The 26,791-nt window shown below is 36.7% G+C and overlaps 1 protein-coding gene across 1 annotated transcript in view; it reads right to left on the bottom strand.

Annotated features, from left to right (window-relative positions):
- The window catches only part of Vom2r13 (vomeronasal 2 receptor, 13), a 50,396-nt gene that overhangs the window by 16,679 nt on the left and 6,926 nt on the right, over positions 1-26,791 (bottom strand). Inside the window, 1 exon segment of the mRNA NM_001099489.2 lies at positions 1,872-2,099. Within this exon segment, the coding sequence (NP_001092959.2) occupies positions 1,872-2,099 (228 nt within the window).

Here is a 26,791-nt window from a genome sequence, read left to right as displayed (position 1 = left end):
CAAGGAATTTTCATATTGAAAGTTGATTATTTGCTATTTACATTTCTCTACTAGTCCCTATAATTGATTCACTGTTTACACAAAGAGTATGTCCATCCTTATATTAACCCCAAAGGTTTTTAAAAGTGATCTCTTAATCACACTTCCTTGGTCACTATGATTTTCACTTTTCCTTGTTGTTTAATATCTGTTTCGGTTTGAAGTTTCTAATTTTGGTGCCTTGTATTCAACCCTTGCCATCCTTTCCTCAACTTGGAGTATTCATTTTGTGAGTCTTGTCAATAAGATATTATTTTGGTTTATTTTGTTTTTCTGTTATACATTTTAGTTTGAAATTATTTCATTATTTTATACCTCCGGAAGTTCTCTGACACATACCCAATCAATGTCATATTGTAAAAAGTGTTCATACTTTCATTGTATTCTCCCAGATGGTTTGACAGCACTCTTTGATATTTTTAAGGTTCTTATATTCACTCTTTAATTTTTTGTTTAGTATAACATTGAATATATTCTCGCTTAACTGTATGACTCTAAAGTTTGGCATCATATTTCCCTGAGGTCTTCATGTCTTTATTTATGAGTCTCCATACTGGGCTTATGAAATATGTGAATAGAACTCTGGTTGCATTTTAAAAAAATCTATAGACTTCTAGTAGATATGCTTGAAGAAGGGCCTGATTAGAATACACATAACATTGCAATTCTATCTTTAACATGGATATGTAGCTCTACAATTACACTTTTAGTTCTTACATACTTTTCAGTATGAATTACATTCTTAAACTTATTGAGGACAAATAGCAACTATAAATTTCACACTGTCTGAGTAACCTGGGAATCACTTCATATCAAACCTGAAGACATTTACCCAATGTTTTTTGGGGGGCAGTTTGAATATTACATATTAAAACCAAGATATCAGATGTCATAGCTATAAAAAACCGAGTATGCGTGTGAAATATTTCATTCTCAAAGTTCCTCAAGTCAAATTTTTATTACTACCAATTTCTCCTCATTTTAAAAAGGAAACTATGCATATTCTTGTTTTGTTGAATAATTTATGCAAGAATTAGTGGGGCCAAAATCTTCCTTATTCAACATTATCTCTTCCAAGGTATGAGACAGTGCTGCAGACATAGCTAAGCTCTCAAGCACAATTGCTACCAGTAAAGAGGGCCCAAATTGATTTCCAGTACCCACAGAGTAGCATGGAGCTTTTGCAAGTATCTTAGATTCAAGTAACTCTTCACTCATCCATATATCCATACATGCAGCTGCTACATTGATATACATGCAGAAAAATACCCATACCCATATTTTTATAATTTCTATAGCTTTTTAACTGAAGAAAACAAGATGTAGTTCATAAACTATCTAAAATTGTCATTAAAATGTTACGCTTTTATTAGCTAGAGATGTTGGAAATTTAGTACTGGTTGGTCAACAGACATAAAATTACACAACAAAAATCAATGACTTGATTATGTTGAATTTACTCTATCCTTACAGTGAACAAGGATCTTTAAACATCTTTTGAAGAGGTTAATCATATGAGTGGAAATCACTCTATAGTAGTAAGAATAGGACCAATAGAATATTGCTAACTTTACTGGAAATAGCTTCAAACTATTTTCTAAAATAGTTTACATTAATGTGAAAAATAAGAACTGATCTGATAAATATACATTACATTCATGTTAGAAATCCTCAGTGAACTGGTAAAACCTCATTTGAAAGAAAATGAAAATAAGAAACATAGTTTAGTAGTCTCTCACATGACAATTAACTTCATTTCACAACTTTCAAGGAAGGTTGGATGTTCACACTTGACAGTGTAATGTAAATGAGTACAGTAAGGCCAAACCCACCTGTGTACTTCCTCTTGCCCACTCTTTCATATCTCCAGATAAATGTAACTGTTGACCATTTATAAAATAGGGACTAAATAGTCCTATTTTCACTTTAAATTCAAGTCCCTGTGGAAAATTCCAAATGTAGAAAATGTCATATTCTTCCTGCAGTTTGTCTTCTTGATTCATACTTACTCTGTCCCCAACTGGATTAGTGAAGTGGATCTTTCTCAGAGGGGCACCCAGCTGAAAGACAAGCAGCATACTATTGAGTATATTTTCTTGCTTAAGGTTAGAAAATGCATTCTTATTCCATATTAAAGGCAACTTTATTGACTGTATGCTGGTGAAAACCTCAGTGAAAGCAAAGAGATAAGCAAAATTATAATGTTTCTGTTATTTTGTTCTCTAAGAGGAAATTACCACATGAGCACAAACATTCATGTGACACCAAACATATATTTGCAATATGAAAATATAGATACATGAAAAGGGAGAGACTTGCATCTGTATAGAGAGGCACATATATCTGGAGCACATAGTTATTTACAGAAACATACACATACAGGCCCAAATACACATGAATATACAGATACACACTGACAGAATATTCATCAAAATAGTCAAACAGATGCCAAAACACACAAAAGAATTACTCAGATGCACACACATAGAACTACATGGAAACACATGCTCAGAAGAATATACATAAATAGACATACACGTATACTGACACACACACAGAGTGACATTGTCACACAGACAAATTCATGCTCTCATACAAAGACACACAGGCAAAGCAAAAGAATTATACATAAATAAGAGAACATTCACAAAACCACACAAAACATATAGACACATGCAGAAACATGCATTGATAAATATTCACAGGAGTATACATTTATACAAAATCAACAATACAGGAAGCAATTGAAAAACAGTCAAATTTATGTTTATTACCCTAAACTAACATATATAGACACATATAAAAAGTATAGATAGATAGATAGATATTGATGTACACAGAATACAGAGAAATTGATATACAGACAAACACACAGATATACAGAAAAACAAAAACATACAAATATACAGTGAGAAATATATATCCACACAAATGAGCACATAGGAATGTAGTAAATTTAATCCTTGCATTATTCTCTATGTAAGTACTCTCAGAGCACCAAGTGATATCCCTGACCTACAGTGGAAACATCATATATTGGGATCTCTACTTAAAACAATACCCGACAGTGGTTACTACATACTTAACAATTAATGAACAAGGATTCATCATTCAGTGGGTTCTTTAGGTAGGACTGGATTTGTTATCAATATTAGAACATGTGTGACGATAATCAGGTAATCTGTAACAAATCACAATACTACATTGACAAATTATGCTTTGTACTCCATTCTCTTTTCATTAGAGGTATATACAAGCATCAAGATTTATACAATCAGACACCGCCCGGACCTGAAGGAACCGGATCAACAGTTCTCTGCACCCAAATCCCCTGGGAGGGAGAGCTAAACCTTCAGAGGGGCAGACATGCCTTGGAAGCCAGAAGAGCTACACTCTGCCCACATTTCTGACTCCAGAGGAAAACACCTAATACCATCTGGGGCCTGGTGCACCAGGGGCCCTGGGAAAAGGCAATAGAGTCCCTCCTGGATGCCGCCCTCATGGAGAGGTCAACAGCAGACCCCCACGAGCAACTTGACCCACAGGACCACAGGTAAGACCAACTTTTCTGCTCCAAGTAACCTGCCTGGTGGACTCAGGACACAGGCCCACAGGAAGAGCTGAAGACCAGTAGACAGGAAACTACACATCTGAAAGCAGAATACTCTACTCCCAAAATTGGCTGAAAAAAAAATAGGAAAACAGGTCTACAGCACTCCTGACACACAGGCCAATAGGACGGTCTAGACACTGTCAAAAATACCAGAACAAGGTAACACTAGAGACAACCCGATGACGAGAGGCAAGTGCAGGTCCCAAGCAACAGAAACCAAGACTACATGGCATCATGGAAGCACAATTCTCCCACCAAAGCAAATACTGAATATCCAAACACACCAGAAAAGCAAGACCTAGATTTAAAATCACATTTGATCATGATGCTGGAGGACTTCAAGAAAGCCATGAAGAACTCCCTTAGAGAAACACAGGCAAACATAAATAAACAAGAAGAAGCCTATAGAGAGGAATCACAAAAATCCCTGAAAGAATTCCAGGAAAACAAAATCAAACCGTTGAAGGAATTAAAAATGGAAACAGAAGCAATAAAGAAAGCAGAAATAGAAATAAACCTGGATATAGAAAACCAAAGGAAGAGTCATGGAGCCGCAGATACAAGCAACACCACAGATTACAAGAAATAGAAGAGAGAATCACAGGAGCACAAGATTCCATAGAAATCATCAACAGTACGGTTAAAGATAATGTAAAACGTAAAAAGCTACTGGTTCAAAATATACAGGAAATCCAGGACTCAATGAGAAGATCAAACCTAAGGATAATAGGTATAGAAGAGAGTGAAAAACACCCAGTTCAAAACACCAGTAAATATCTTCAACAAAATCATCGAAGAAAACTTCCCTAAGCTAAAGAAAGAGATGCCCATAAACATACAAGAAGCCTACAAAACTCCAAATAGTTTGGACCAGAAAAGAAACTCCTCCTGTCAAATAATAGTCAAAACACCATATGCACAAAAGAAAGAATATTAAAAGCAGTAAGGTAAAAAGGTCAAGTAACATATGAAGGTAGACCAATCAGAATCACACCAGATTTCTTACCAGAGACTATGAAAGCCAGAAGATCCTGGACAGATGTAATACAAACCCTAAGAGAAGACAAATGCCAGCCCAGGTTACTATATCCAGCAAAACTCTCGATTAACACAGATGGAGAAACCAAGATATTCCATGACGAAACCAAAGTTACACAATATCTTTCTACAAATCCAGCACTACAAAGGATAATAAATGGTAAAGCCCAACATAAGGAGGCAAGCTACACCCTAGAAAAAGCAAGAAACTAATTGTCTTGAAAACAAAACAAAGAGAAGAAAAGCACACAAACATAACTTCACATACAAATATGAATATAACCAGAAGCAATAATCACTATTCCTTAATATCTCTCAACATCAATGATCTCAGCTCCCCAATAAAAAGACATAAATTAACAAACTATATACGCAATGAGGACCCTGCTTCCTGCTGCCTATAGGAAACACACCTCAGAGACAAAGACAGACACTACCTCAGAGTGAAAGGCTGGAAAACAACTTTCCAAGCAAATGGTCAGAAGAGGCAAGCTAGAGTAGCCATTCTAATATCGAATAAAATCAATTTTCAACTAAAAGTCATCAAAAAAGATAAGGAAAGACACTTCATATTCATCAAAGGAAAAATCCACCAAGATGAACTCTCAATCCTAAATATCTATGCTCCAAATACAAGGGCACCTACATACATAAAAGAAACCTTACTAAAATTCAAGGCACACATTGCACCTCACACAATAATAGTAGGAGATTTCAACACCCAACTCTCATCAATGGACAGATCATGGAAACAGAAATTAATCAGAGACATAGACAGACTAAGAGAAGTCATGAACCAAATGGACTTAACAGATATTTAATAGAACATTCTATCCTAAAACAAAAGGATATTCTTTCTGCTCACCGCCTTATGGTACTTTCTCCAAAATTGACCATATAATTGGTCATAAAACAGGCCTTAACAGATACAGAAAGATAGAAATAATCCCATGTGTCCTATCAGACCACCAGGTGCTAAAGCTGGTCTTCAACAACAATAAGGGAAGAACGCCCTCATATACATGGAAGTTGAACAATGCTCTACTCAATGATAACCTTGTCAAGGATGAAATAAAGAAAGAAAATAAAGACTTCTTAAACTTAATGAAAATGAAGGTACAACATACCGAAACTTATGGGACACAATGAAAGCTATGCTAAGCAGAAAATCCATAGCTCAGAGTGACTTCAGAAAGAAACAGGAGAGAGCATATGTCAGCAGCTTGATAGCACACCTAAAAGCTCTAGAACAAAAAGAAGCAAGTACACCCAGGAGGAGTAAAAGGCAGGAAATAATCAAACTCAGAGCTGAAATCAAACAACTAGAAAGAAAAAGGACCATACAAAGAATCAACAGAACCAAAATTTGGTTCTTTGAGAAAATCAACAAGATAGAAAAACACTTAGCCCGACTAATGAGAGGACACAGTGTATTCAAACTAACGAAATCAGAAATGAAAAGGGAGACATAACTACAAAATCAGAGGATATTCAAAAAATCATCAGAACCTACTACAAAAGCCTATATTCAACAAAACTTCAAAATCTGCAGGAAATTGTCAATTTCCTAGACAGATGCCAGGTACTGAAGTTAAATCAGGCGTGGATAAACCATTTAAACAATCCCATAACACCTAAAGCAATCAAAGAAATCATTAAGGTCTCCCAACCAAAAAGAAGCCAGGTCTAAGTTTGATTATTTCCTGCCTTCTACTCCTCCTGGGTGTATTTGCTTCTTTTTGTTCTAGAGCTTTTAGGTGTGCTGTCAAGCTGCTGATATATGCTTTCTCCTGTTTCTTTCTGCAGGCACACAGTTCTATGAGTTTTCCTCTTAGCACATCTTTCATTGTGTCTCATAGTTTGGGTATGTTGTATCTTCTTTTTCATTAAATTCTAAGAAGTCTTTAATTTCTTTCTTTATTTCTTCCTTGACCAGGTTATCATTGAGGAGAGCTTTGTTCAACTTCCATGTATATGCGGTCGTTCTTCCCTTATTGTTATTGAAGACCAAGTTTAGCCCGTGGTGGTCTGATAGGACGCATGGAATTATTTCTATCTTTCTGTATCTGTCGAGGCCTGTTTTATGACCAATTATAGGGTCAATTTTGGACAAAGTACCATGAGGTGGTGAGCAGAAAGAATATTCTTTTGTTTTAGGATACATAGTTCTATAAATATCTGTTAAGTCTATTTGGTTCATGACTTCTCTTAGTCTGTCTATGTCTCTGTTTAATTTCTGTTTCCATGATCTCTCCATTGATGAGAGTTGGGTGTTGAAATTTCCTACTATTATTGTTTGATGTGCAATGTGTGCTATGAGCTTTATTAAGGTTTCTTTTATGTATGTACATACCCCTGTATTTGTGGCATAGATATTTAGGATTGAGAGTTCATCTTGGTGGACTTTTCCTTTGATGAATATGAAGTGTCCTTCCTTATATTTTTCGATGTCTTTTTTGAAAATCGATTTTATTCAATATTAGAATGGCTACTCCAGCATGTTTCTTCAGACCATTTACTTGGATAGTTGTTTTCCAGCCTTTCACTCTGAGGTAGTGTCTGTCTTGGTCTCTGAGGTGTGTTTCCTGTAGGCAGCAGAATGCAAGGTACTCATTATGTATCCAGTTTTTAATCTATTTCTTTTTATAGGGGAGTTGAGATCATTGATGTTGAGAGATATTAAGGAATAGTGATTGTTGCTTCCTGTTATATTCATATTTGGATGTGGGATTATGTTTGTATAATTTTCTTCTCTTTGTTTTGTTTTCAAGATGATTAGTTTCTTGCTTTTTCTAGGGTGTACCTTGCCTCCTTATGTTGGGCTTTACCATTTATTATTTTTGTAGGGCCAGATTTGTAGAAAGATATCATATAAACTTGGTTTTGTCATTGAATATCTTGGTTTCTCCATCTATATTAATTGAGAGTTTTGCTGGATACAGTAACCTGGGCTGGCATTTGTCTTTTCTTAGGGTCTGTATGACATCTGTCCAGAATCTTCTGGCTTTCACAGTCTCTTGTGAGAAGTCCGGTATGATTCTGATAGGTCTGCCTTTATGTGTTATTTGACCTTTTTCCCTTTCTTCATGTAATATTCTTTCTTCATTTTGTGCATTTGGTGTTTTGACTATTATGTGATGGGAGAAGTTTCCTTTCTGGGCAATCAATTTGGAGTTCTGTAGGCTTCTTGTATGTTTATGGGCATCTTTTTCTTTAGATTAGGAATGTATTTTTCTATGATTTTGTTGAAGATAATTACTGGTCCTTTGAGCTGGGAGTCTTCAGTCTCTTCTATACCTATTATCCTTAGCTTTGATCTTCTCATTGAATCCTGGATTTCCGGTATGTTTTGGACCAGTAGCTTTTTCCGTTTTACATTATCTTTTACCGTTGTTTCGATGATTTCTATGGAATCTTCTTCTCCTGAGATTCTCTCTTCTATCTCTTGTATTCTGTTGGTGATGCTTGTATCCTTGCAGTGGCTCCTTGTCACTTCCTTTGGTTTTCTACATCCAGGGTTGTATCCCTTTGTGCTTTCTTTATTGCTTCTATTTCCATTTTTAATTCCTTTACCAATTTGATTGTGTTTTCCTGGAATTCTTTCAGTATCTTTTTGATTCCTCTCTATATGTTTCTTCTTGTTTATTTATGTTTTCCTGCATTTCTCTAAGGAAGTTCATGTCTTTCTTGAAGTCCTCCACCATCTTGATCAAATGTGATTTTAAATCAAGGTCTTGCTTTTCTGGTGTCTTTGGATATTCACTGTTTGCTTTGGTGGGAGAATTGTGCTCTGATGATGCCATGTAGTCTTGGTTTCTGTTGCTTGGGTTCCTGTGCTTGCCTCTCCCCATCAGGTTGTCTCTGGTGTTAACTTGTTCTGCTATTTCTGACAGTGGCCAGACCTTTCTATAAGCCTGTGTATCATCAGTTCTGTAGACCTGTTTTCCTGTTTTCTTTCAGCCAGTTATGGGAACAGAGTGTTCTGCTTTCAAGCGTGTAATCTTTCCTGTCTACTGGTCTTCAGCTGTTCCTGTGGTCCTGTGTACTGAATCCACCAGGCAAGTCGCTTTGACCAGAAAGGTTGGTCTTACCTGTGGTCCAGTGGCTCAGGTGGCTTTTGCAAGGCTGCTTGTGAGCTCTCCGTGAGGGCGGCAACCAGGAGGACCTGCGCCGCATTTTCCTGGGGCCCCTGTGCACCAGGGTCCCATATGGCATTAGGTGTTTTCTTCTGGAGTCAGAAATGTGGGCAGAGTGTAGTCTCTTCTGGCTTCCCAGGCGTGCCTGCCCCTCTGATGGTTTAGCTCTCCCCCCCCCACGGGATTTGGGTGCTGAGAACTGTTGGCTGGGTCCCTTCAAGTCCTGGCAGTGTCTGGAACACAGGGGACTTGCTGCTTGAGTGCCGCTATCTTCCTGTTCCTAAATGCCCTTTACAGTTTCCTCTTGGGCCATGGATGTGGCCAAGGGTGGGCAGTATTGGTGGTCCCTTCTTCTCTGCAGTCTCAGGAGTGCCCACCTCTCCGGGCAGTGAGCCCTCTCTCCCAAAGCGTTTGGTATCAGTGAGCTGTGGGCTGGGATCAGCTGATGATTGATTTCTTATACCCATTTTGCCCTTAGCTTTGTGATTATGATTTTATAAGAATTGTTAACTAGTATATTTGCATTCACAGGATTTAATATAAGTATATCGGACTTTTAAAGAAAAGTTAAGATTTGTGATACATTTAAGATTCTTACGAGGTTACTTTTAAAGATAAATAATAAAATAATCACTCCTTTCTTTGTAACTTTGCAGAATGCTGTCTACTAGTAAGAGAATTGACTGAGAATAAAAACCTTGATTCATTATACTTTGTTAATCTATAACAAGTTTCTTGGGTTTTTTTACCTATAATATGGCTTATACTATTTCTGTAAACATACTGAGAAAATTGTTTTTTTTTTCATAGTCATTGAGTAGGAGAAAACTGAAACTTTATCTTGTACTGCCTGAAAGAGTTTTTATGGCTATATAATCCATCGGAGAAAGAAAGAAGTAGTCAAAACATTGTTCTTTTCACTTACCAACTATGTGTATGTATGTACATGTGTAAAGTGTATGAGAGTGTGATGGAACTTCAATCCCCCCATATATCTATACATATGTATATATGTAAAGCTTGTTTGGGTGTGTGTTGAAGCTTGCATGTTCCACCAATTGTGTGCATATATGTACATACATTATGTATATATATATATATATATATATATATGTATGTATATTATGTGTGAAATGCTTGAAGCCTGTTTGTTGGAATTTTGTTTCATTCACGCACCAGTAAATGTTTATATGTATGTGTGTGTATATGTGTAAAGCTTAGAACCTGACTTTCAGAGCACTGCTCCAGTCTTCTAAATATGTGAATATGTATGTGTCTTCCTATCTGTCTGTCTGTGAGTATGTCTGTTGCTCTACCCCTCCCTCCCTTTCTACCTCCCTCCCCCTCTCTATTCCCCACACTGCCCTCTCTCTCTGTGAGTGAGTTAATGGTTACTTTCTGCACTTTCTCTTCACTAAATGCTGGCTGCCAGAACCATCAACCCCAGGTGATTTCTGGACTAATCCTAATCAGCTGCTCTCAGCACTGACTCCCACTACCTGGCTACCTCAGATTACTCTGTGGTGTCAAGGTAGATTTTTGCACAGTCATCTAAATTTCACACATAGAGAAGGTTACTCCAATAAGCCTTATTTTCCCTGTCAATTTAACAAGTGTGTCTTTTATGATATACTTAAGTTGATGGTTCTTATGGAAAATGCCTAAAGAAAAACCCAGTCATCTCTACTCATATTCCACCTTTTCTCTGTAGGTTCCTGTAATTGTAACACCACAGTAGAACATTGAAGAGTAAAATGCCAGTGAAAAGAGTTTGTAATACTCTTCTATATTTTTAAAAATTTATGTAATTTTATTTTGTGTGTGTTGTGTTATTATGTGCATAAAAACATTCAGGTAAATTTGGAGCCCAGAAGAGACCATCTGATCCTTTGTAGCTACTGTTACAGGAGGTTGTTAATAAAAGTTTGTGGGGTTGAGTATTGAATCAGTTGCTCCATAAGTACAGGACATCGTTTTAATTGCTGAGACATCAATTCATCTTCTGAAATATTCTATCACCATGTTTTTAAAAATATTCCTCTCTCCACTATGTTCATAGAAGAACTCTTCTAACTCCTAAAATGGATCAGGATTCTCTTAGCTCTTTCTGACAAAAAGGACAATTGTCAAACATTCTGGATGATTATAGGAGACAATTAGACCTCAGTAAACATGATATTGCTAAATAAAATCATAAAGGAAACAGGTATGTCATTCCAAAAATAAATAGGTATGGTAATGTAATCCAATATCTGGTGATTATAAACCAACTAGATATGTGCCGGTCAGAATTTATGAAATGTGAGTATGGGAAGGTGATTTCTCCCTGATCATTTTAAGAGAATTTTTTTCTGGTCTAAAAAGTATTATGTAACATTTGGGAATGAAAATGCATACCAGCATCCCTGAACTGGAAGCCAAAATGGAAATGATCTCAACAGCCACCATGATCTTGCCTTTTGTGCTATGGTAAACGGGGAGGAAAGTAACCCAGACACTGCAGACCACCAGCATGCTGAATGTTATTGACTTGGCTTCATTGAAGGCACCAGGCAGGTTTCTGGAAAGGAAAGCCAGAGTGAAGCTCACAAAGGTCAGGCAGGCCAGGTATCCCAGAACACTGTAAAAACAAGTAACTGAACCATTGTTGCAAACAACGATAATGTGACCATGCTCAGATTGAGCATCAATGTCAACAGAAGGAGGAGAAACTCCTAAACAGACTGCACAGACAATAACTTGGATGAGAGTGCAGATGGGAATGATGTACATAGATACTCCTGAAAGAAGAAAGTACTTCATCATTCTTTGAGGGGCTGTGACTTTGAATGCCAGAATAACAGTAATTGTTTTGGCTAACACTGTGGAAATAGCCACGGTGAATAGAACTCCAAATGTGATTTGCTGTAGGATGCATGTGACCGAGTCTGGATGCCCAATGAAGAGCAAGGGGCAAAGGAAACAAAAAATGAGGGAGAGGAGCAAGATGTAAGTGAGAGTTCTGTTATTGGCCTTAACAATGGGAGTACTGTGGTGCTTCACAAAGATGCCAAGAACCACAGCTGTGAATGCAGAGAAGCCCAGGGCCATTAAAGAAAGTGCCATCCCCAGGTGGTCTTCATAACTGAGAAAGATAAGAGCTTTTGGAATGCAGTCATTCTGTCCTGTGTTGGCATATTTGTCCTCTGGGCACAGGACACACATCTCCATGTCTAATGGAAAAATTAAGGCATTATTAGTGTAGCTTCAGCAATTTTATTGTCAGGATATTTCGTTTAAGAATCTGGAAGAAATATTTTAACATGTGAATCTGGTTGCTGAGAATACATTGAATGTCTTAGCAATATCAAATAACTGTTTCCATTTTTAATGCTTCTTGTTGTTATGGTATATAAAAACCACAAATATTTTTGTCTATTTTACCATATTGCTGTGATCATTTATCATGGGTCTGTATATTTATAAGTGTGTTTACTCGTAAAAGTAATACATATTTTCATGAATATGAGAGTAGTTGGGTTTATATAGGTGAGTTATGATTCTGAGAATGAGGAGTTTCTATGAGTATAATATCAATGTTTGTAACTGCAAAAATAAACAAAGATCGTTTGTAGATTTGACCTGTTTTGACCGTAGCAACACCACATTCCTAAGGCTTTTTCATAAAAAGCAGTAACCGTATCACTAAAGGTAAAAAGCTCTGTAATTTCCACCATTGTGTCTGAAAACCATGAAGTCTGGTTGCCATAACACTGAATCATTGCATAATTGCCATAAGGGATATGCTTCCCAAGTCTGAAGTCTTTTATATGAAGCAATTCTTTTACTGACATTTGTTATCATTAAATTAAATTTGTTTCAGGAAATAGGAATTCAACTTGGTTGTGAAGAGAATGTGTTGGTCTTAGAGAGGACTTAACTTTGATTCCCAGCACCAATGCCATGTGTATCCAAACAGCCTTTCTGAACTACTTATGTGTACATTTTGCTTCATACTTATCAGAAAATTCCAGAAAATAACAAGTAGGAGTTGGTTACCTCCCATTATAGGTGTTCTGGAGAAAAACTAAGACCATTATACTTAATGGGAGAGGATTTAACTGCTAAGTCATCTTACAGGCCATGAAAACCTTTAAATACTTTAATTGTATAGGATAACACATCAAAAAAGGGAATAAATGCATGACAGCCAATTATATTCAGTTCTTCCTGACTAGATTGCTTTTTGACAAATATTGGCTGTGTAAGGACCAATACCATTTGAAAATTGTGGTAATTCCTTTCCGGACAAAACAAGTCTTTTTTTTTCTACATCTTTATTAACTTGGCTATTTCTTATTTACACTTTGACTGTTATTCCTTTTCCCAGTCTCTGGGCCAACATCCCCCTACCCTCCCCTTCCCCTTCTCTACAGGTGTTCCCCTCCCCATCCAACCCCCATTAACACCCTTCCCCCAACAATCATGTTCACTGGGGATTCAGTCTTGGCAGGACCAAGGGCTTCCCCTTCCACTGGTGCTCTTACTAGACTATTCATTGCTGTCTATGCGGTTGGAGCCCAGGATCAGTCCATATATAGTCTTTGGGTAATGACTTAGTCCCTGGAAGCTCTTGTTGGAACAATTCTAATGTATGCTGTCATGCAAATATTTACTAGGTAGTATTCATACTAGCATTTAAAGGAGGACTTCTAATATTTACACATCATGTGCCAACAGTGATTCTCAATTTTCTACATTTCAAATATCACCAAGCATTAGACAAACGTATATCTTTTATTATGCAAAATCTCCTATCTCCTTCGTAACAGTTTTTGATAGTATTACAAATTATTATTTGCCCTTTTCAGGAGTCTTAAAGTGGAATTGGATTTGGTTCCCTCTAGCCACATTCCTGATTCTGTCCTCCATGTGCTTCTGTACTTGATAGGTGTGCATAAACTTATGTAAAGGTATGTATATCAAGAAAATGTAAATAAATCCTTTAGAGATTCATGATCTACATATGTTTTTATAGAGGATAAATCACTAGGAATGATTTTTCCTAGAACCCAGTAACACTGAAGGTTTCTAAGCAAAACTGTTTGAGAATATTTTATCTACTAAAAATTTTCAATGAGTGAAATATATATGATAAGTTATATTTCAATAATGACATTTTAAATTATTGTATTCATATAACTATTAACCTAGGAAAGTCATATATATATATTCTTTTTTTAACGTTTCTTTTTAGATCAATTCACTATTCCAATATGTGTGTAAGATGATAATCAAATTGAAGAACCTAGCCCTGCAGGAAATACACACTTGTCTCATTAGAAATTTCATTTTCTGGGCAGGGACTGCAATCAAAACAACAGGCTGACATTTCCTTCTTTCTGAATTTTCTAAATCCTGGACCACAATCAGCACTGCACACAGAGGTCGGCATCTAAAAAAACAGACATATCCTGCTATCAGAAGTTTTACTTACACCTTCAAAAATCATATTGTATTAGCATGTGATATTAAAACACTTAATTCATATACACCAACAAAGTTACCAGTTTCATTTACTATATTGTCTGATGACAGACATCAATGTATGAAAAAATTAAGGAAATGTTGAATTGTTTCCCATCAACTTGGAATTCAGAAAGAAGAGTTGATAGTGTCCTGTTTGCAAAGAGTGCCGGGATTGCAAGGTGGTTATTTTACTTAATCCTTGTCTCCTTAACACACAGTATAGGATAAAGGCAAAGAGAACCTAATAAAGAAATTATCTCCATCAGACTAGCCTGTCATCATACCTGTGAAGCTTATTTTAAATTGGTAATTGATGTAGGAGTACGCAGGTTATTGGGAACAGTGTTCCATGTAGGCAGTGGTATCTTAGAAATCATGCAGAACAAGCCAGTAAGCTGAGTTCCTTGAGTGACTATGTTTCAGTTGCACTATACAGATCCATGCCTTGTCTTTTCTTGAGTGTAACCCACGAGCCAATTCAACCTTTTCCTCCTCACTTTTCTTATACTTAATGTTAAATAACAGCAACATAGAAGCAAATTACAAGTAAAGAACATACAAAAATGGGAAAAAATACTTCAAATACCAGATAACCAAAATAACCTCAACTACATTAGGACTGAAAACTAAAACAAACTAAATGGAAATAGAATAAGATCTACATAGGAAGAGGGCCATTGTTTTTACAATGAGGAGTTGCTCACTTTCTGTACAATGAACTGAGTGTTTACTGAAGTGAACAGGCTATGGGGAGCCTGAAAATAGCGTGAAAATTGAGGTTGCTTAAAATTAATTGAGGCATTTATTAAATTAAGGAAATCTTGGCATTAAATCTTGTGATGGATGTCCGTATGCTGCACTGGAATTTTGCTGATTTTTGCATGCTGAACTTGCATCTTTTGTTTCAGGTGAGTTTGATGTTTCCATCGCAGCGTCTATTCTTCACAGACTCACATCATGTTCTCCAGAAATATGATTAAGCACAACTTTTCCTTTTTGCTTTATTGTTGTTGTTATTGTTGTTGTTATTTTTGATATTGTTCAAACGGGGTCTCACTGTGTAGTATTAGTAGATCTCAACCTCCTATAGATCAGGGCAGAGTGTTTTACTTCTTTTTCTGTATTTATGTTTTTATTATTTATTTTCAGACTTAGTAAGGTTTTAAAGACTATTTTGATGATGAGTTGAGAAAGTACATTCCTTACCCATATCCTGCTCATTTTATTTAAGGCAGAGTATCCATTTCAATCCTGTTTTGGGTAGATTAAGTAGAAAAGGCAGACTAGCCATGAGTGGAGAGAAATTATCCTGACTTTTGATTCACAGAATGTAGATTAAAGACATGTGTTACTACAAAAACTTGACCTAATTTCTAGGTTAAATGGAATTTCTTTGATTCTCCTATCCATAAACTTCAATGCCATCAATAAGTTTCCTGTGGAAAACTTTATTATGGCAATATATGTTCTCTTAGTTTGTCAGTTTTTGTTTGTTCTCCTTTTTAAATTCTGAATGGATCCTAGACTTTGTTAAGAGCCTTTTCTACATGCTTTTGGATAATATAATGCTATGATTAAGTTTATCTTGAGATGTTTTACACTTAAATGATACACATATGTTGAACCTTGGCATAAAGTAATTTTTGCACAGCTGAAGCTGCTAATGTTATGGAAGCTAATTGTGTTTCCAAAAAAACCTGTTTGCACTAGAGTATCTTCAAGTAGCTTCGGGGAATCTGCCCCCAGTTGGTTCTGCCATTTAAAGATACCAAGAGACAATAGCTGGGTATGACAGATAGAGACAGAATTCCTTGGTTCCTTGAACTTCGGCAGAGGAGAAGGAGGAAGAAAGAGGTCTGTCATGCTGAACAAGAGTGCAAAGAGAGGAGAGACTATATCCAAATGAGGTAGAAAAGCAAGAAGAGTGCTCCATGTTCTGGGCCAAAAAATGTGACCAAGACAGCTCTCTAAGTAGAGTCAAGAACAACTGAAATGGAATATAGAATTAGTAAATAATCACTCAGGATTAACAGCGTGGAGATTGGGCAGTTGCTCAGTTACTGTGCTGTTTAAAGCACATTAAAATAAAAAGACTATGTGTGTATTTCTTTCATTTGGTAACATAAACAATTGAGGATGTTAGCAAACCAACTACATGGGATTAATTAATACATAATAAAACACACAGTGACTGATCTTTCATTTGTGATATTACCATCTGTCAGAAGATGTTTAGTCAAGATTATTTCAGGCATGTCCACAAATGATAAATGACGTTGTACTCTAAATATGATTCTTTGGTTCTACTTCATTTTGTTGCTTCCCCTGACCCTTCCTGCCCATGGAGGCTACAAAAGAATGTCTAGTTTTATAACCAGTCTACCTACACTGGCCATATTTCATATTTATGTGAGTGGCCTGTTCTGTTATGGCTGACCATGGTGATATCCAGCTGCACATTGCTAACAAAAGCCATATCTGGACCTGTTATCCTACAGCACCCAGAATCTTTTTTGATGTCTGTGGTATGTGTTCCTACCAAAATGTGTGCAAATATATATGGTGGCTGCTGCCATAATGGTGGATGTCTAGGCCAGAGGTCCTGCTGTCAATGGGATACGTATTGATGTCCATGATCAGTGTTACCACCAAATGCAATGTGTGTGCCCTTAGACTGCGTTGATAACTGAAGTCAAGCTGAGGTCCATGAGTTCTGTTTTAGCAAGCCTTACTAATCTGAGAGAACCACAATGCCACTTGAGGTAACGGAGATATCCAGATCTCTGCTGCTACTGGTGGCTGTGTCTGGATCCATGGTCCTATTGCATTTAGAGAAAATGTTGATTTCCACAGCACATATTTCGACTGAGGAATTTATGGAATTTTTATGCTCTTGACTGCAGCCTGAAACCATGTGGATGTTCATGCTCTGTGCTCAGTTTGAGGGCCTTGTCTGGGTCTGTAGCTCTGTTGCAGCTAGGCCCCATGTGCTTTTCTCTGTAACTACCAGAAACCATGTAGAATGCCATTATCTTTGCTCCCTGCTTTTTTATTAATACTAAGAGACGACTTTAGCAGTGATATGAATGGTTGTAGATTCATAGATGTGAAGGAGGTACATGAAAGTTTTCTGTGACAACTCGTCTTATCATCCCAATCCCTATGCTTCCCCCACAATCCAAGAAAGAATATTAGTTTAAACAGGAAGCCATAAAAAGAACTCTTTAAATATATGGTAAAAAATATAAAGTTAGCTGTGCAAAATTGAGGACTTCTTGAGTTTGGGATGGAACAGTTAAGTTCTACTTATGGGGCAGAATTTGACTGTGCTCCAGTGTCTTATTTAGGAATTTACTCCTGTGAGCAAACACCATAACCAAGACAAATCTTCTAAGGACAACATTTAATTTGGCCTGGCTTACAGGTTCAGAGGTTCAGTCCATTAATGTTAAGGCAGGAACATAGCAACATCCAGGCAAAGCTGAGAAATCTACATCTTCATCTTAAAGCTGCTAGCAGAATACTGAGTTCTAGGCAGCTAGGATGAGGATTTTAAAGCCCACACTCAGAGTGACACACATACCCAACAAGGTCACACCTTGAAATAGTGCCACTCCCTGGGTCAACCATATACAAGCCATCTCATCCAGTGAGTACATGAATAAGAAAATTTGGACTTTTTAACGTTAATTTTTATTTTGGTGGGGTGCTGTCATAGTGAGACAAACATGAAAGGACTGGGAATTGAATATGATCAAAGTGCATAAATGGAAATTTGAAGAGTAAATAAAAATATTATGTTAAAAATAAACCAAACACATTATCTGTGACTTTTAATTAGAGAAGGTGACCACGAAATTCAATTATTACTAAAACATATTTGTAAATTGTGTTTTAGTTGTTATTTCAATATTTGATGTTTTCCTACTAGTTTTTTTTTCTGGTAAGGTCTTAGAGTGTAGAATGTTGTCATTTTACAGCAAGGCAGGTCAGGATAACATGAAACCATTCATTGGATGACAAGAAAGGCTTGGGAGGGGAACTGGTATGGGGGGAGTCTATATATGAGACAGGAAGAGGAAAAATGGGAGAAAATCAAGAAAAAAAATGTGAAGGAGCAGGATAATACAGATCCCAATGGACTAGGTTAATTTTATCCACAAACCCTCACTTATTCCTAAAAGTTATGCATAAATTATGATTTAGTTTTTGGTTAAATATTTGATATTTTTTAATATTTGTTTTTCTTATCACAAGTTCAAGTGGTATTTACATGTTATTTTTGACCTCTTGTGTTCACCTTACATTTAAATATGGTGGAGTTCCTTCAATGTCTTTCATAGTGCTCCTTTATTAGTTATGATTTATTGCAATTGTGTTCATCTTGAAATTTCTTCTGTCTCTTTCCATAAAGAATAGAGACATTGTATTAGCAGGTATGTCTCTAAATGGTTTTTTCTCATCTTCATTAACTTGGGTATTTCTTATTTACATTTCGATTGTTATTCCCCTTCCTATGGGTGTTCCCCTCCCCATCCTCCCCCCATTACAATCAAGTTCACTGGGGTTTCAGTCTTGGCAGGACCAAGGGCTTCGCCTTCCACTGGTGCTCTTACTAAGCTATCCATTGCTACCTATGAGGTTGGAGTCCAGGGTCAGTCCATGTATAGTCTTTGGTTAGTGGCTTAGTCCCTAGAAGCTCTGGTTGGTTGGCAATGTTGTTCATATGGGGTCTCAAGCCCCTTCAAGCTCTTTCAGTCCTTTCTAAGATTCCTTCAATGGGGGTCCCGTTCTCAGTTCAGTGGTTTAACGATGGCATTTGCCTATGTATTTGCTGAATTCTGGCTGTGTCTCTCAGGAGAGATCTACATCCGGTTCCTGTCAACCTCCATTTCTTTGCTTCATCTGTCTTGTCTAGTTTGGTGGCTGTATATGTATGGGCCACATGTGGGGCAGGTTGTAAATGGGTGTTCCTTCTGCCTATGTTCTAAACTTTTCCTCCCTCTTCCCTCCCAAGGGTATTCTTGTTATTAATTCTCCCTTAAGAATATCCATGGTGAGTTACAATGCACATAACTAAAGAAGCTAAGTAACAAGGATAGCACAAGATGGGAGACAGGTATCACCCTGAGACGGGGAGATAGAATAGACATCGTTGGTGAATCGTTGGTTTGGAGACTAAATGGGAGTGCAGTGGGATGAGAACAGAAGGGGAAGACAAAGAAACAGATTGTTTAGAGAGAGCACTAAGATAGGGTGGTATCTCTGAGTCAAGCTAGATTTATACGGCAATGGAAACTCCCAAATCTATGAGGAATACCCTGACTAAGTCTCTGCGAAAAGAGGGAGATAGAGCCTGGAATAGCCATGTCCGATAACTAGGCAAGATTTCCAGTGTTGGGATTGAGACACCACCACATCCACAAAACTTTCAACCTACAATTTACCCTGTATAAAGTTGGGGGGGAGTAAAACTGTAGCAGAAGATCAGAGGATAGTTAACCAGTGACTGGAGCAGCTTGAGAACCTTGCCATGAGAGAAAGGCCACAACTGATGCTGGTAATAATATTTTCTTACATTTGCGGGCAAGTACCTAGCAAAACCATGTTCAGAGAGAATTTATCCAACAGCTGATGGAAACAGATTCAGAGAATCTATAGGCAATGTTGAGGAATCCTAGATAAGAGGGAAAAGAAGGATTGTAGGAACCAGAGGGAGTAAGGACACAAGAAAACATACATAATCAACTTACCTGGTGTCCTAAGGGTTCACAGACTGAACCACTTACTGCAAATGATGCATGGGACTAACGTAGGTCTTCTAAATAAATAAAGCCTTTGTGAAACTTGGTCATTATATGTTAGCAGGTTCTGTGTCTGACTTTGTTGTCTGACTTTGGGAAGATTTATTCCTAGTGGGTAGCCTCCTGTGTCCTCATAAGAGAACATGAAACTGTTCTTAGTTATTATACAACATGATATGCCAAACTTTTTGATATATGAGTGGTGGGGCCTCCCCTTTTCTGAAAGAGGAAGATTTATTGGATGGAAAGGAGGGGAAAGATTGAAGGACTAGGAACAGAGTAGGTAGTGTAACTAGTGTCCCAATGTCAAGCTAATCAATGAATAAATGAATTAACTGCTTTCATTTTAAAAAGAGTGATGCTGATGGAACCTGCTATTTTCCAGAGAGGGACTTTCTATGACACCAGGTTCTCTCCTGCAGCTTTCATTTTTTTCCAAAACAAATTTTTAGTCAAATGCGACAAGGAATTTTCATATTGAAAGTTGATTATTTGCTATTTACATTTCTCTACTAGTCCATATAATTGATTCACTGTTTACACAAAGAGTATGTCCATCCTTATATTAACCCCCAAGGTTTTTAAAAGTGATCTCTTAATCACACTTACTTGGTCACTGATTTTCACTTTTCCTTGTTGTTTAATATCTGTTTTGGTTTGAAGTTTCTATTTCTGGTGCCTTGTCTTCAACCCTTGCCATCCTTTCCACAACTTGGAGTATTCATTTTGTGAGTCTTGTCAATAAGATATTATTTTGGTTTATTTTGTTTTTCTGTTATACATTTTAGTTTGAAATTATTTCATTATTTTATACCTCCAGAAGTTCTCTGTCATATACCCAATCAATGTCATATTGTAAAAAGTGTTCATACTTTCATTGTATTCTCCCAGATGGTTTGACAGCACTCTTTTATATTTTTAAGGTTCTTATATTCCCTCTTTACTTTTTTGTTTAGTATAACATTGAATATAGTCTCGCTAAACTGTATGACTCTAAAGTTTGGCATCATATTTCCCTGAGGTCTTTATGTTTTTATTTATGAGTCTCCCTACTGGGCTTATGATATATGTGAATAGAACTCTGGTTGCATTTTAAAAAAATCTATAGACTTCTAGTAGATGTGCTTGAAGTAGGACCTGATTAGAAAACACATAAGATTGCAATTCTATCTTTAACATGGATATGTAGCTCTAAAATTACACTTTTAGTTCTTACATACTTTTCAGTATGAATTACATTCTTAAACTTATTGAGGACAAATAGCAACTATAAATCTCACACTGTCTGAGTAACCTGGGAATCACTTCATATCAAACCTGAAGACATTTACCCAGTGTTTTTTGGGGGCAGTTTGAATATTACACATTAAAACCAAGATATCAGATGTCATAGCTATAGAAAATCTAGTATGCATGTGAAATATTTCATTCTCAAAGTTCCTCAAGTCAAATTTTTATTACTACCAATTTCACCTCATTTTGAGAAGGGAACTATGCATATCCTTGTTTTGTTGAATAATTTATGCAAGAATTAGTGGGTCCAAAATCTTCCTTATTCAACATTATCTTTTCCAAGGTATGAGTCAGTGGTGCAGACATAGCTCAGCTCTCAAGCACAATTGCTACCAGTAAAGAGGACCCAAATTGATTTCCAGTACCCACAGAGTAGCATGGAGCTTTTGCAAGTATCTTAGATTCAAATAACTCTTCACTCATCCATATATCCATACATGCACCTGCTACATTGATATACATGCAGAAAAATACCCATACCCATATTTTTATAATTTCTATAGTTTTTTAACTGAAAAAAAACAAGATGTAGTTCACAAAATATCTAAAATTGTCATTAAAATGTTATGCTTTGATTAGCTAGAGATGTTGGAAATTTAGGAAAAGTTGGTCAACAGACTTAATATCACACAATAAAAATCAATGACTTGATTATGTTGAATTTACTCTATCCTTACAGTGAACAAGGATCTTTAAACATCTTTTGAAGAGGTTCATCATATGAGTGGAAATCACTCTATAGTAGTAAGAATAGGACCAATAGAATATTGCTAACTTTACTGGAAATAACTTCAAACTGTTTTCTAAAATAGTTTACATTAATGTGAAAAATAAGAAACAAGTTCTGATCTGATAAATATACATTACATTCATGTTAGAAATCCTCAGTGAACTGGTAAAACCTCATTTGAAAGAAAATGAAAATAAGAAACATAGTTTAGTAGTCTCTCACATGGCAATTAACTTCATTTCACAACTTTCAAGGAAGGTTGGATGTACACACTTGACAGTGTAATTTAAATGAGTACAGTAAGGCCAAACCCACCTGTGTACTTCCTCTTGCCCACTCTATCATATCTCCAGATAAATGTAACTGTTGACCATTTATAAAATAGGGACTAAATAGTCCTATTTTCACTTTAAATGCAAGTCCCTGTGGAAAATTCCAAATGTAGAAAATGTCATATTCTTCCTGCAGTTTGTCTTCTCGATTCATATTTATTCTGTCCCCAACTGGATTAGTGAAGTGGATCTTTCTCAGAGGGGCACCCAGCTGAAAGACAAGCAGCATACTATTGAGTATATTTTCTTGCTTAAGGTTAGAAAATGCATTCTTATTCCATATTAAAGGCAACTTTATTGACCGTATGGTGGTGAAAAACTCAGTGAAAGCAAAGAGATAAACAAAATTATAATGTTTCTGTTATTTTGTTCTCTAAGAGGAAATTACCACATGAGCACAAACATGCATGTGACACCAACATATATTTGCAATATGAAAATATAGATACATGAAAAGGGAGAGACTTGCATCTGTATAGAGAGGCACATATATCTGGAGCACATAGTTATTTACAGAAACATACACATACAGGCCCAAATACACATGAATATACAGATACACACTGACAGAATATTCATCAAAATAGTCAAACAGATGCCAAAACACACAAAAGAATTACTCAGATGCACACACATAGAACTACATGGAAACACATGCTCAGAAGAATATACATAAATAGACATACATATATACTGACACATACACAGAGTGACATTGTCACACAGACAAATTCATGCTCCCATACAAAGACACACAGGTAAAGCAAAAGAATTATACATAAATAAGAGAACATTCACAAAACCACACAAAACATATAGACACATGCAGAAACATGCATTGATAAATATTCATAGGAGTATACATTTATACAAAATCAACAATACAGAAAGCAATTGAAAAACAGTCAACTTCATGTTAATTACCCTAAATCAACATATATAGATACATATAAAAAGCATAGATGATAGATAGATAGATAGATAGATAGATAGATAGATATTGATGTAGACAGAATATAGAGAAATTGATATACAGACAAACACACAGATATACAGAAAAACAAAAACATACAAATATACAGTGAGAAATATACATCCACACAAATGAACACACACGAATGTAGTATTTAATCATTGCATTATTCTCTATGTAAGTACTCTCAGAGCACCAAGTGATATCCCTGACCTACAGTGGAAACAGCATATATTGGGATCTCTACTTAAAACAATACCCTACAGTGGTTACTACATACTTAACAATTAATGAACAAGGATTCATCATTCAGTGGGTTCTTTAGGAAGGACTGGATTTGTTATCAATATTAGAACATGCATGATGATAATCAGGTAATCTGTAACAAATCACAATACTACATTGACAAATTATGCTTTGTACTCCATTCTCTTTATATTAGAGGTATATACCAGCATCAAGATTTATACAATCAGACACCACCCGGACCTGAAGGGACCGGATCAACAGTTCTCTGCACCCAAATCCCCTGGGAAGAAGAGCTAAACCTTCAGAGGGGCAGACACGCCTTGGAAGCCAGAAGAGCTACACTCTGCCCACATTTCTGACTACAGAGGAAAACACCTAATGCCATCTGGGACCTCAGTGCACTGGGGGCCCTGGGAAAAGGCAGTACAGTCCCTCCTGGATGCTGCCCTCATGGAGAGGTCAACAGCAGACCCCTACAAGCAACTTGAGCCACAGGACCACAGGTAAGACAAACTTTTCTGCTCCAAGCAACCTGCCTGGTGGACTCAGGGCACAGGCCCATAGTAAGAGCTGAAGACCAGTAGACAGGAAAAACTACACATCTGAAAGCAGAATACTCAGCTCCCAAAACTGGCTGAAAGAAGACAGGAAAACAAGTATACAGCACTCCTGACACACAGGCCAATAGGACGGTCTAGCCACTGTCAGAAATAGCAGAACAAGGTAACACCAGAGACAACCCAATGGCGAGAGGCAAGTGCAGGTCCCAAGCAACAGAAACCAAGACTACATGGCATCATGGGAGCACAATTCTCCCACCAATGCAAACACTGGATATCCAAAACACAAGAAAAGCAAGATCTAGATTTAACATCACATTTGGTCATGATGCTGGAGGACTTCAAGAAAGCCATGAAGAACTCCATTAGAGAAAGACAGGAAAACATAAATAAACAAGAAGAAGCCTATAGAGAGGAATCACAAAAATCCCTGAAAGAATTCCAGGAAAACACAATCAAATAGTTGAAGGAATTAAAAATGGAAATAGAAGCAATAAAGAAAGCAGAAATAGAAATAACTCTGGATATAGAAAACCAAAGGAAGAGTCAAGGAGCCGCAGATACAAGCATCACCAACAGAATACAAGAAATAGAAGAGAGAATCACAGGAGCAGAAGATTCCATAGAAATCATCAACACAACGGTTAAAGATAATGTAAAACAGAAAAAGCTACTGGTTCAAAATATACAGGAAATCCAGGACTCAATGAGAAGATCAAACCTAAGGATAATAGGTATAGAAGAGAGTGAAAAACTCCCAGTTCAAAACACCGGTAAATATCTTCAACAAAATCATAGAAGAAAACTTCCCTAAGCTAAAGAAAGAGATGCCCATAAACATAAAAGAAGCCTACAAAACTCCAAATAGATTGGACCAGAAAAGAAACTCCTCCTGTCAAATAATAGGCAAAACACCAAATGCACAAAACAAAGAATATTAAAAGCAGTAAGGGAAAAAGGTCAAGTAACATATGAAGGCAGACCTATCAGAATCACACCAGATTTCTTACCAGAGACTATGAAAACCAGAAGATCCTGGACAGATGTCATACAAACCCTAAGAGAACACAAATGCCAGCCCAGGTTACTATATCCAGCAAAACTCTCAATTAAAACAGATGGAGAAACCAAGATATTCCATGACGAAACCAAATTTAAACAATATGTTTCTACAAATCCAGCACTACAAAGGATAATAAATGGTAAAGCCCAACATAAGGAGGCAAGCTACACCCTAGAAAAAGCAAGAAACTAATTTTCTTGAAAACAAAAGAAAGAGAAGAAAAGCACACAAACATAACTTCACATACAAATATGAATGTAACAGGAAGCAATAATCACTATTCCTTAATATCTCTCAACATCAATGATCTCAACTCCCCAATAAAAAGACATAAATTAACAAACTGGATATGCAATGAGGACCGTGCATCCTGCTGCCTACAGGAAACACACCTCAGAGACAAACACAGACACTACCTCAGAGTGAAAGGCTGGAAAACAATTTTCCAAGCAAATGGTCAGGAGAAGCAAGCTCGAGTAGCCATTCTAATATCGAATAAAATCAATTTTCAACTATAAGTCATCACACAAGATAAGGAAGGATACTTCATATTCATCAAAGGAAAAATCCACCAAGATGAACTCTCAATCCTAAATATCTATGCTCCAAATACAAGGGCACCTACATACATAAAAAAACCTTACTAAAACTCAAAGCACACATTACACCTCACACAATAATAGTAGGAGATTTAAACACCCCACCCTCATCAATGGACAGATCATGGAAACAGAAATTAATCAGAGACATAGACAGACTAAGAGAAGTCATGAACCGAATGGACTTAACAGATATTTAATAGAACATTCTATCCTAAAACAAAAGGATATTCTTTCTGCTCACCACCTTATGGTACGTTCTCTAAAATTGACCATATAATTGCTCATACAACAGGCCTCAACAGATACAGAAAGATAGAAATAATCCCATGTGTCCTATCAGACCACCAGGGGCTAAAGGTGGTCTTCAATAACAATAAGGGAAGAACGCCCTCATATACATGGAAGTTGAACAAGGATCTACTCAATGACAACCTTGTCAAGGATGAAATAAAGAAAGAAATTAAAGACTTCTTAGAATTTAATGAAAATGAAGGTACAACATACCCAAACTTATGGGACAAAATGAAAGCTATGCTAAGCAGAAAATCCATAACTCGGAGTGACTTCAGAAAGAAAAAGGAGAGAGCATATGTCAGCAGCTTGACAGCACACCTAAAAGCTCTAGAACAAAAAGAAGCAAATACACCCAGGAGAAGTAAAAGGCAGGAAATAATCAAACTCAGAGCTGAAATCACCCAACTAGAAAGAAAAAGGACTATACAAAGAATCAACAGAACCAAAAGTTGGTTCTTTGAGAAAATCAACAAGATAGAAAAACACTTAGCCCGATTAACGAGAGGACACAGTGTGTTCAAATTAACGAAATCAGAAATGAAAAGGGAGACATAACT

This window comes from Rattus norvegicus, chromosome 1 (genome assembly GCF_036323735.1).
Source record: "Rattus norvegicus strain BN/NHsdMcwi chromosome 1, GRCr8, whole genome shotgun sequence".
In the NCBI taxonomy this organism is placed as follows: Eukaryota; Metazoa; Chordata; class Mammalia; order Rodentia; family Muridae; genus Rattus; species Rattus norvegicus.
This window is presented reverse-complemented; position numbering and strand designations above follow the sequence as displayed.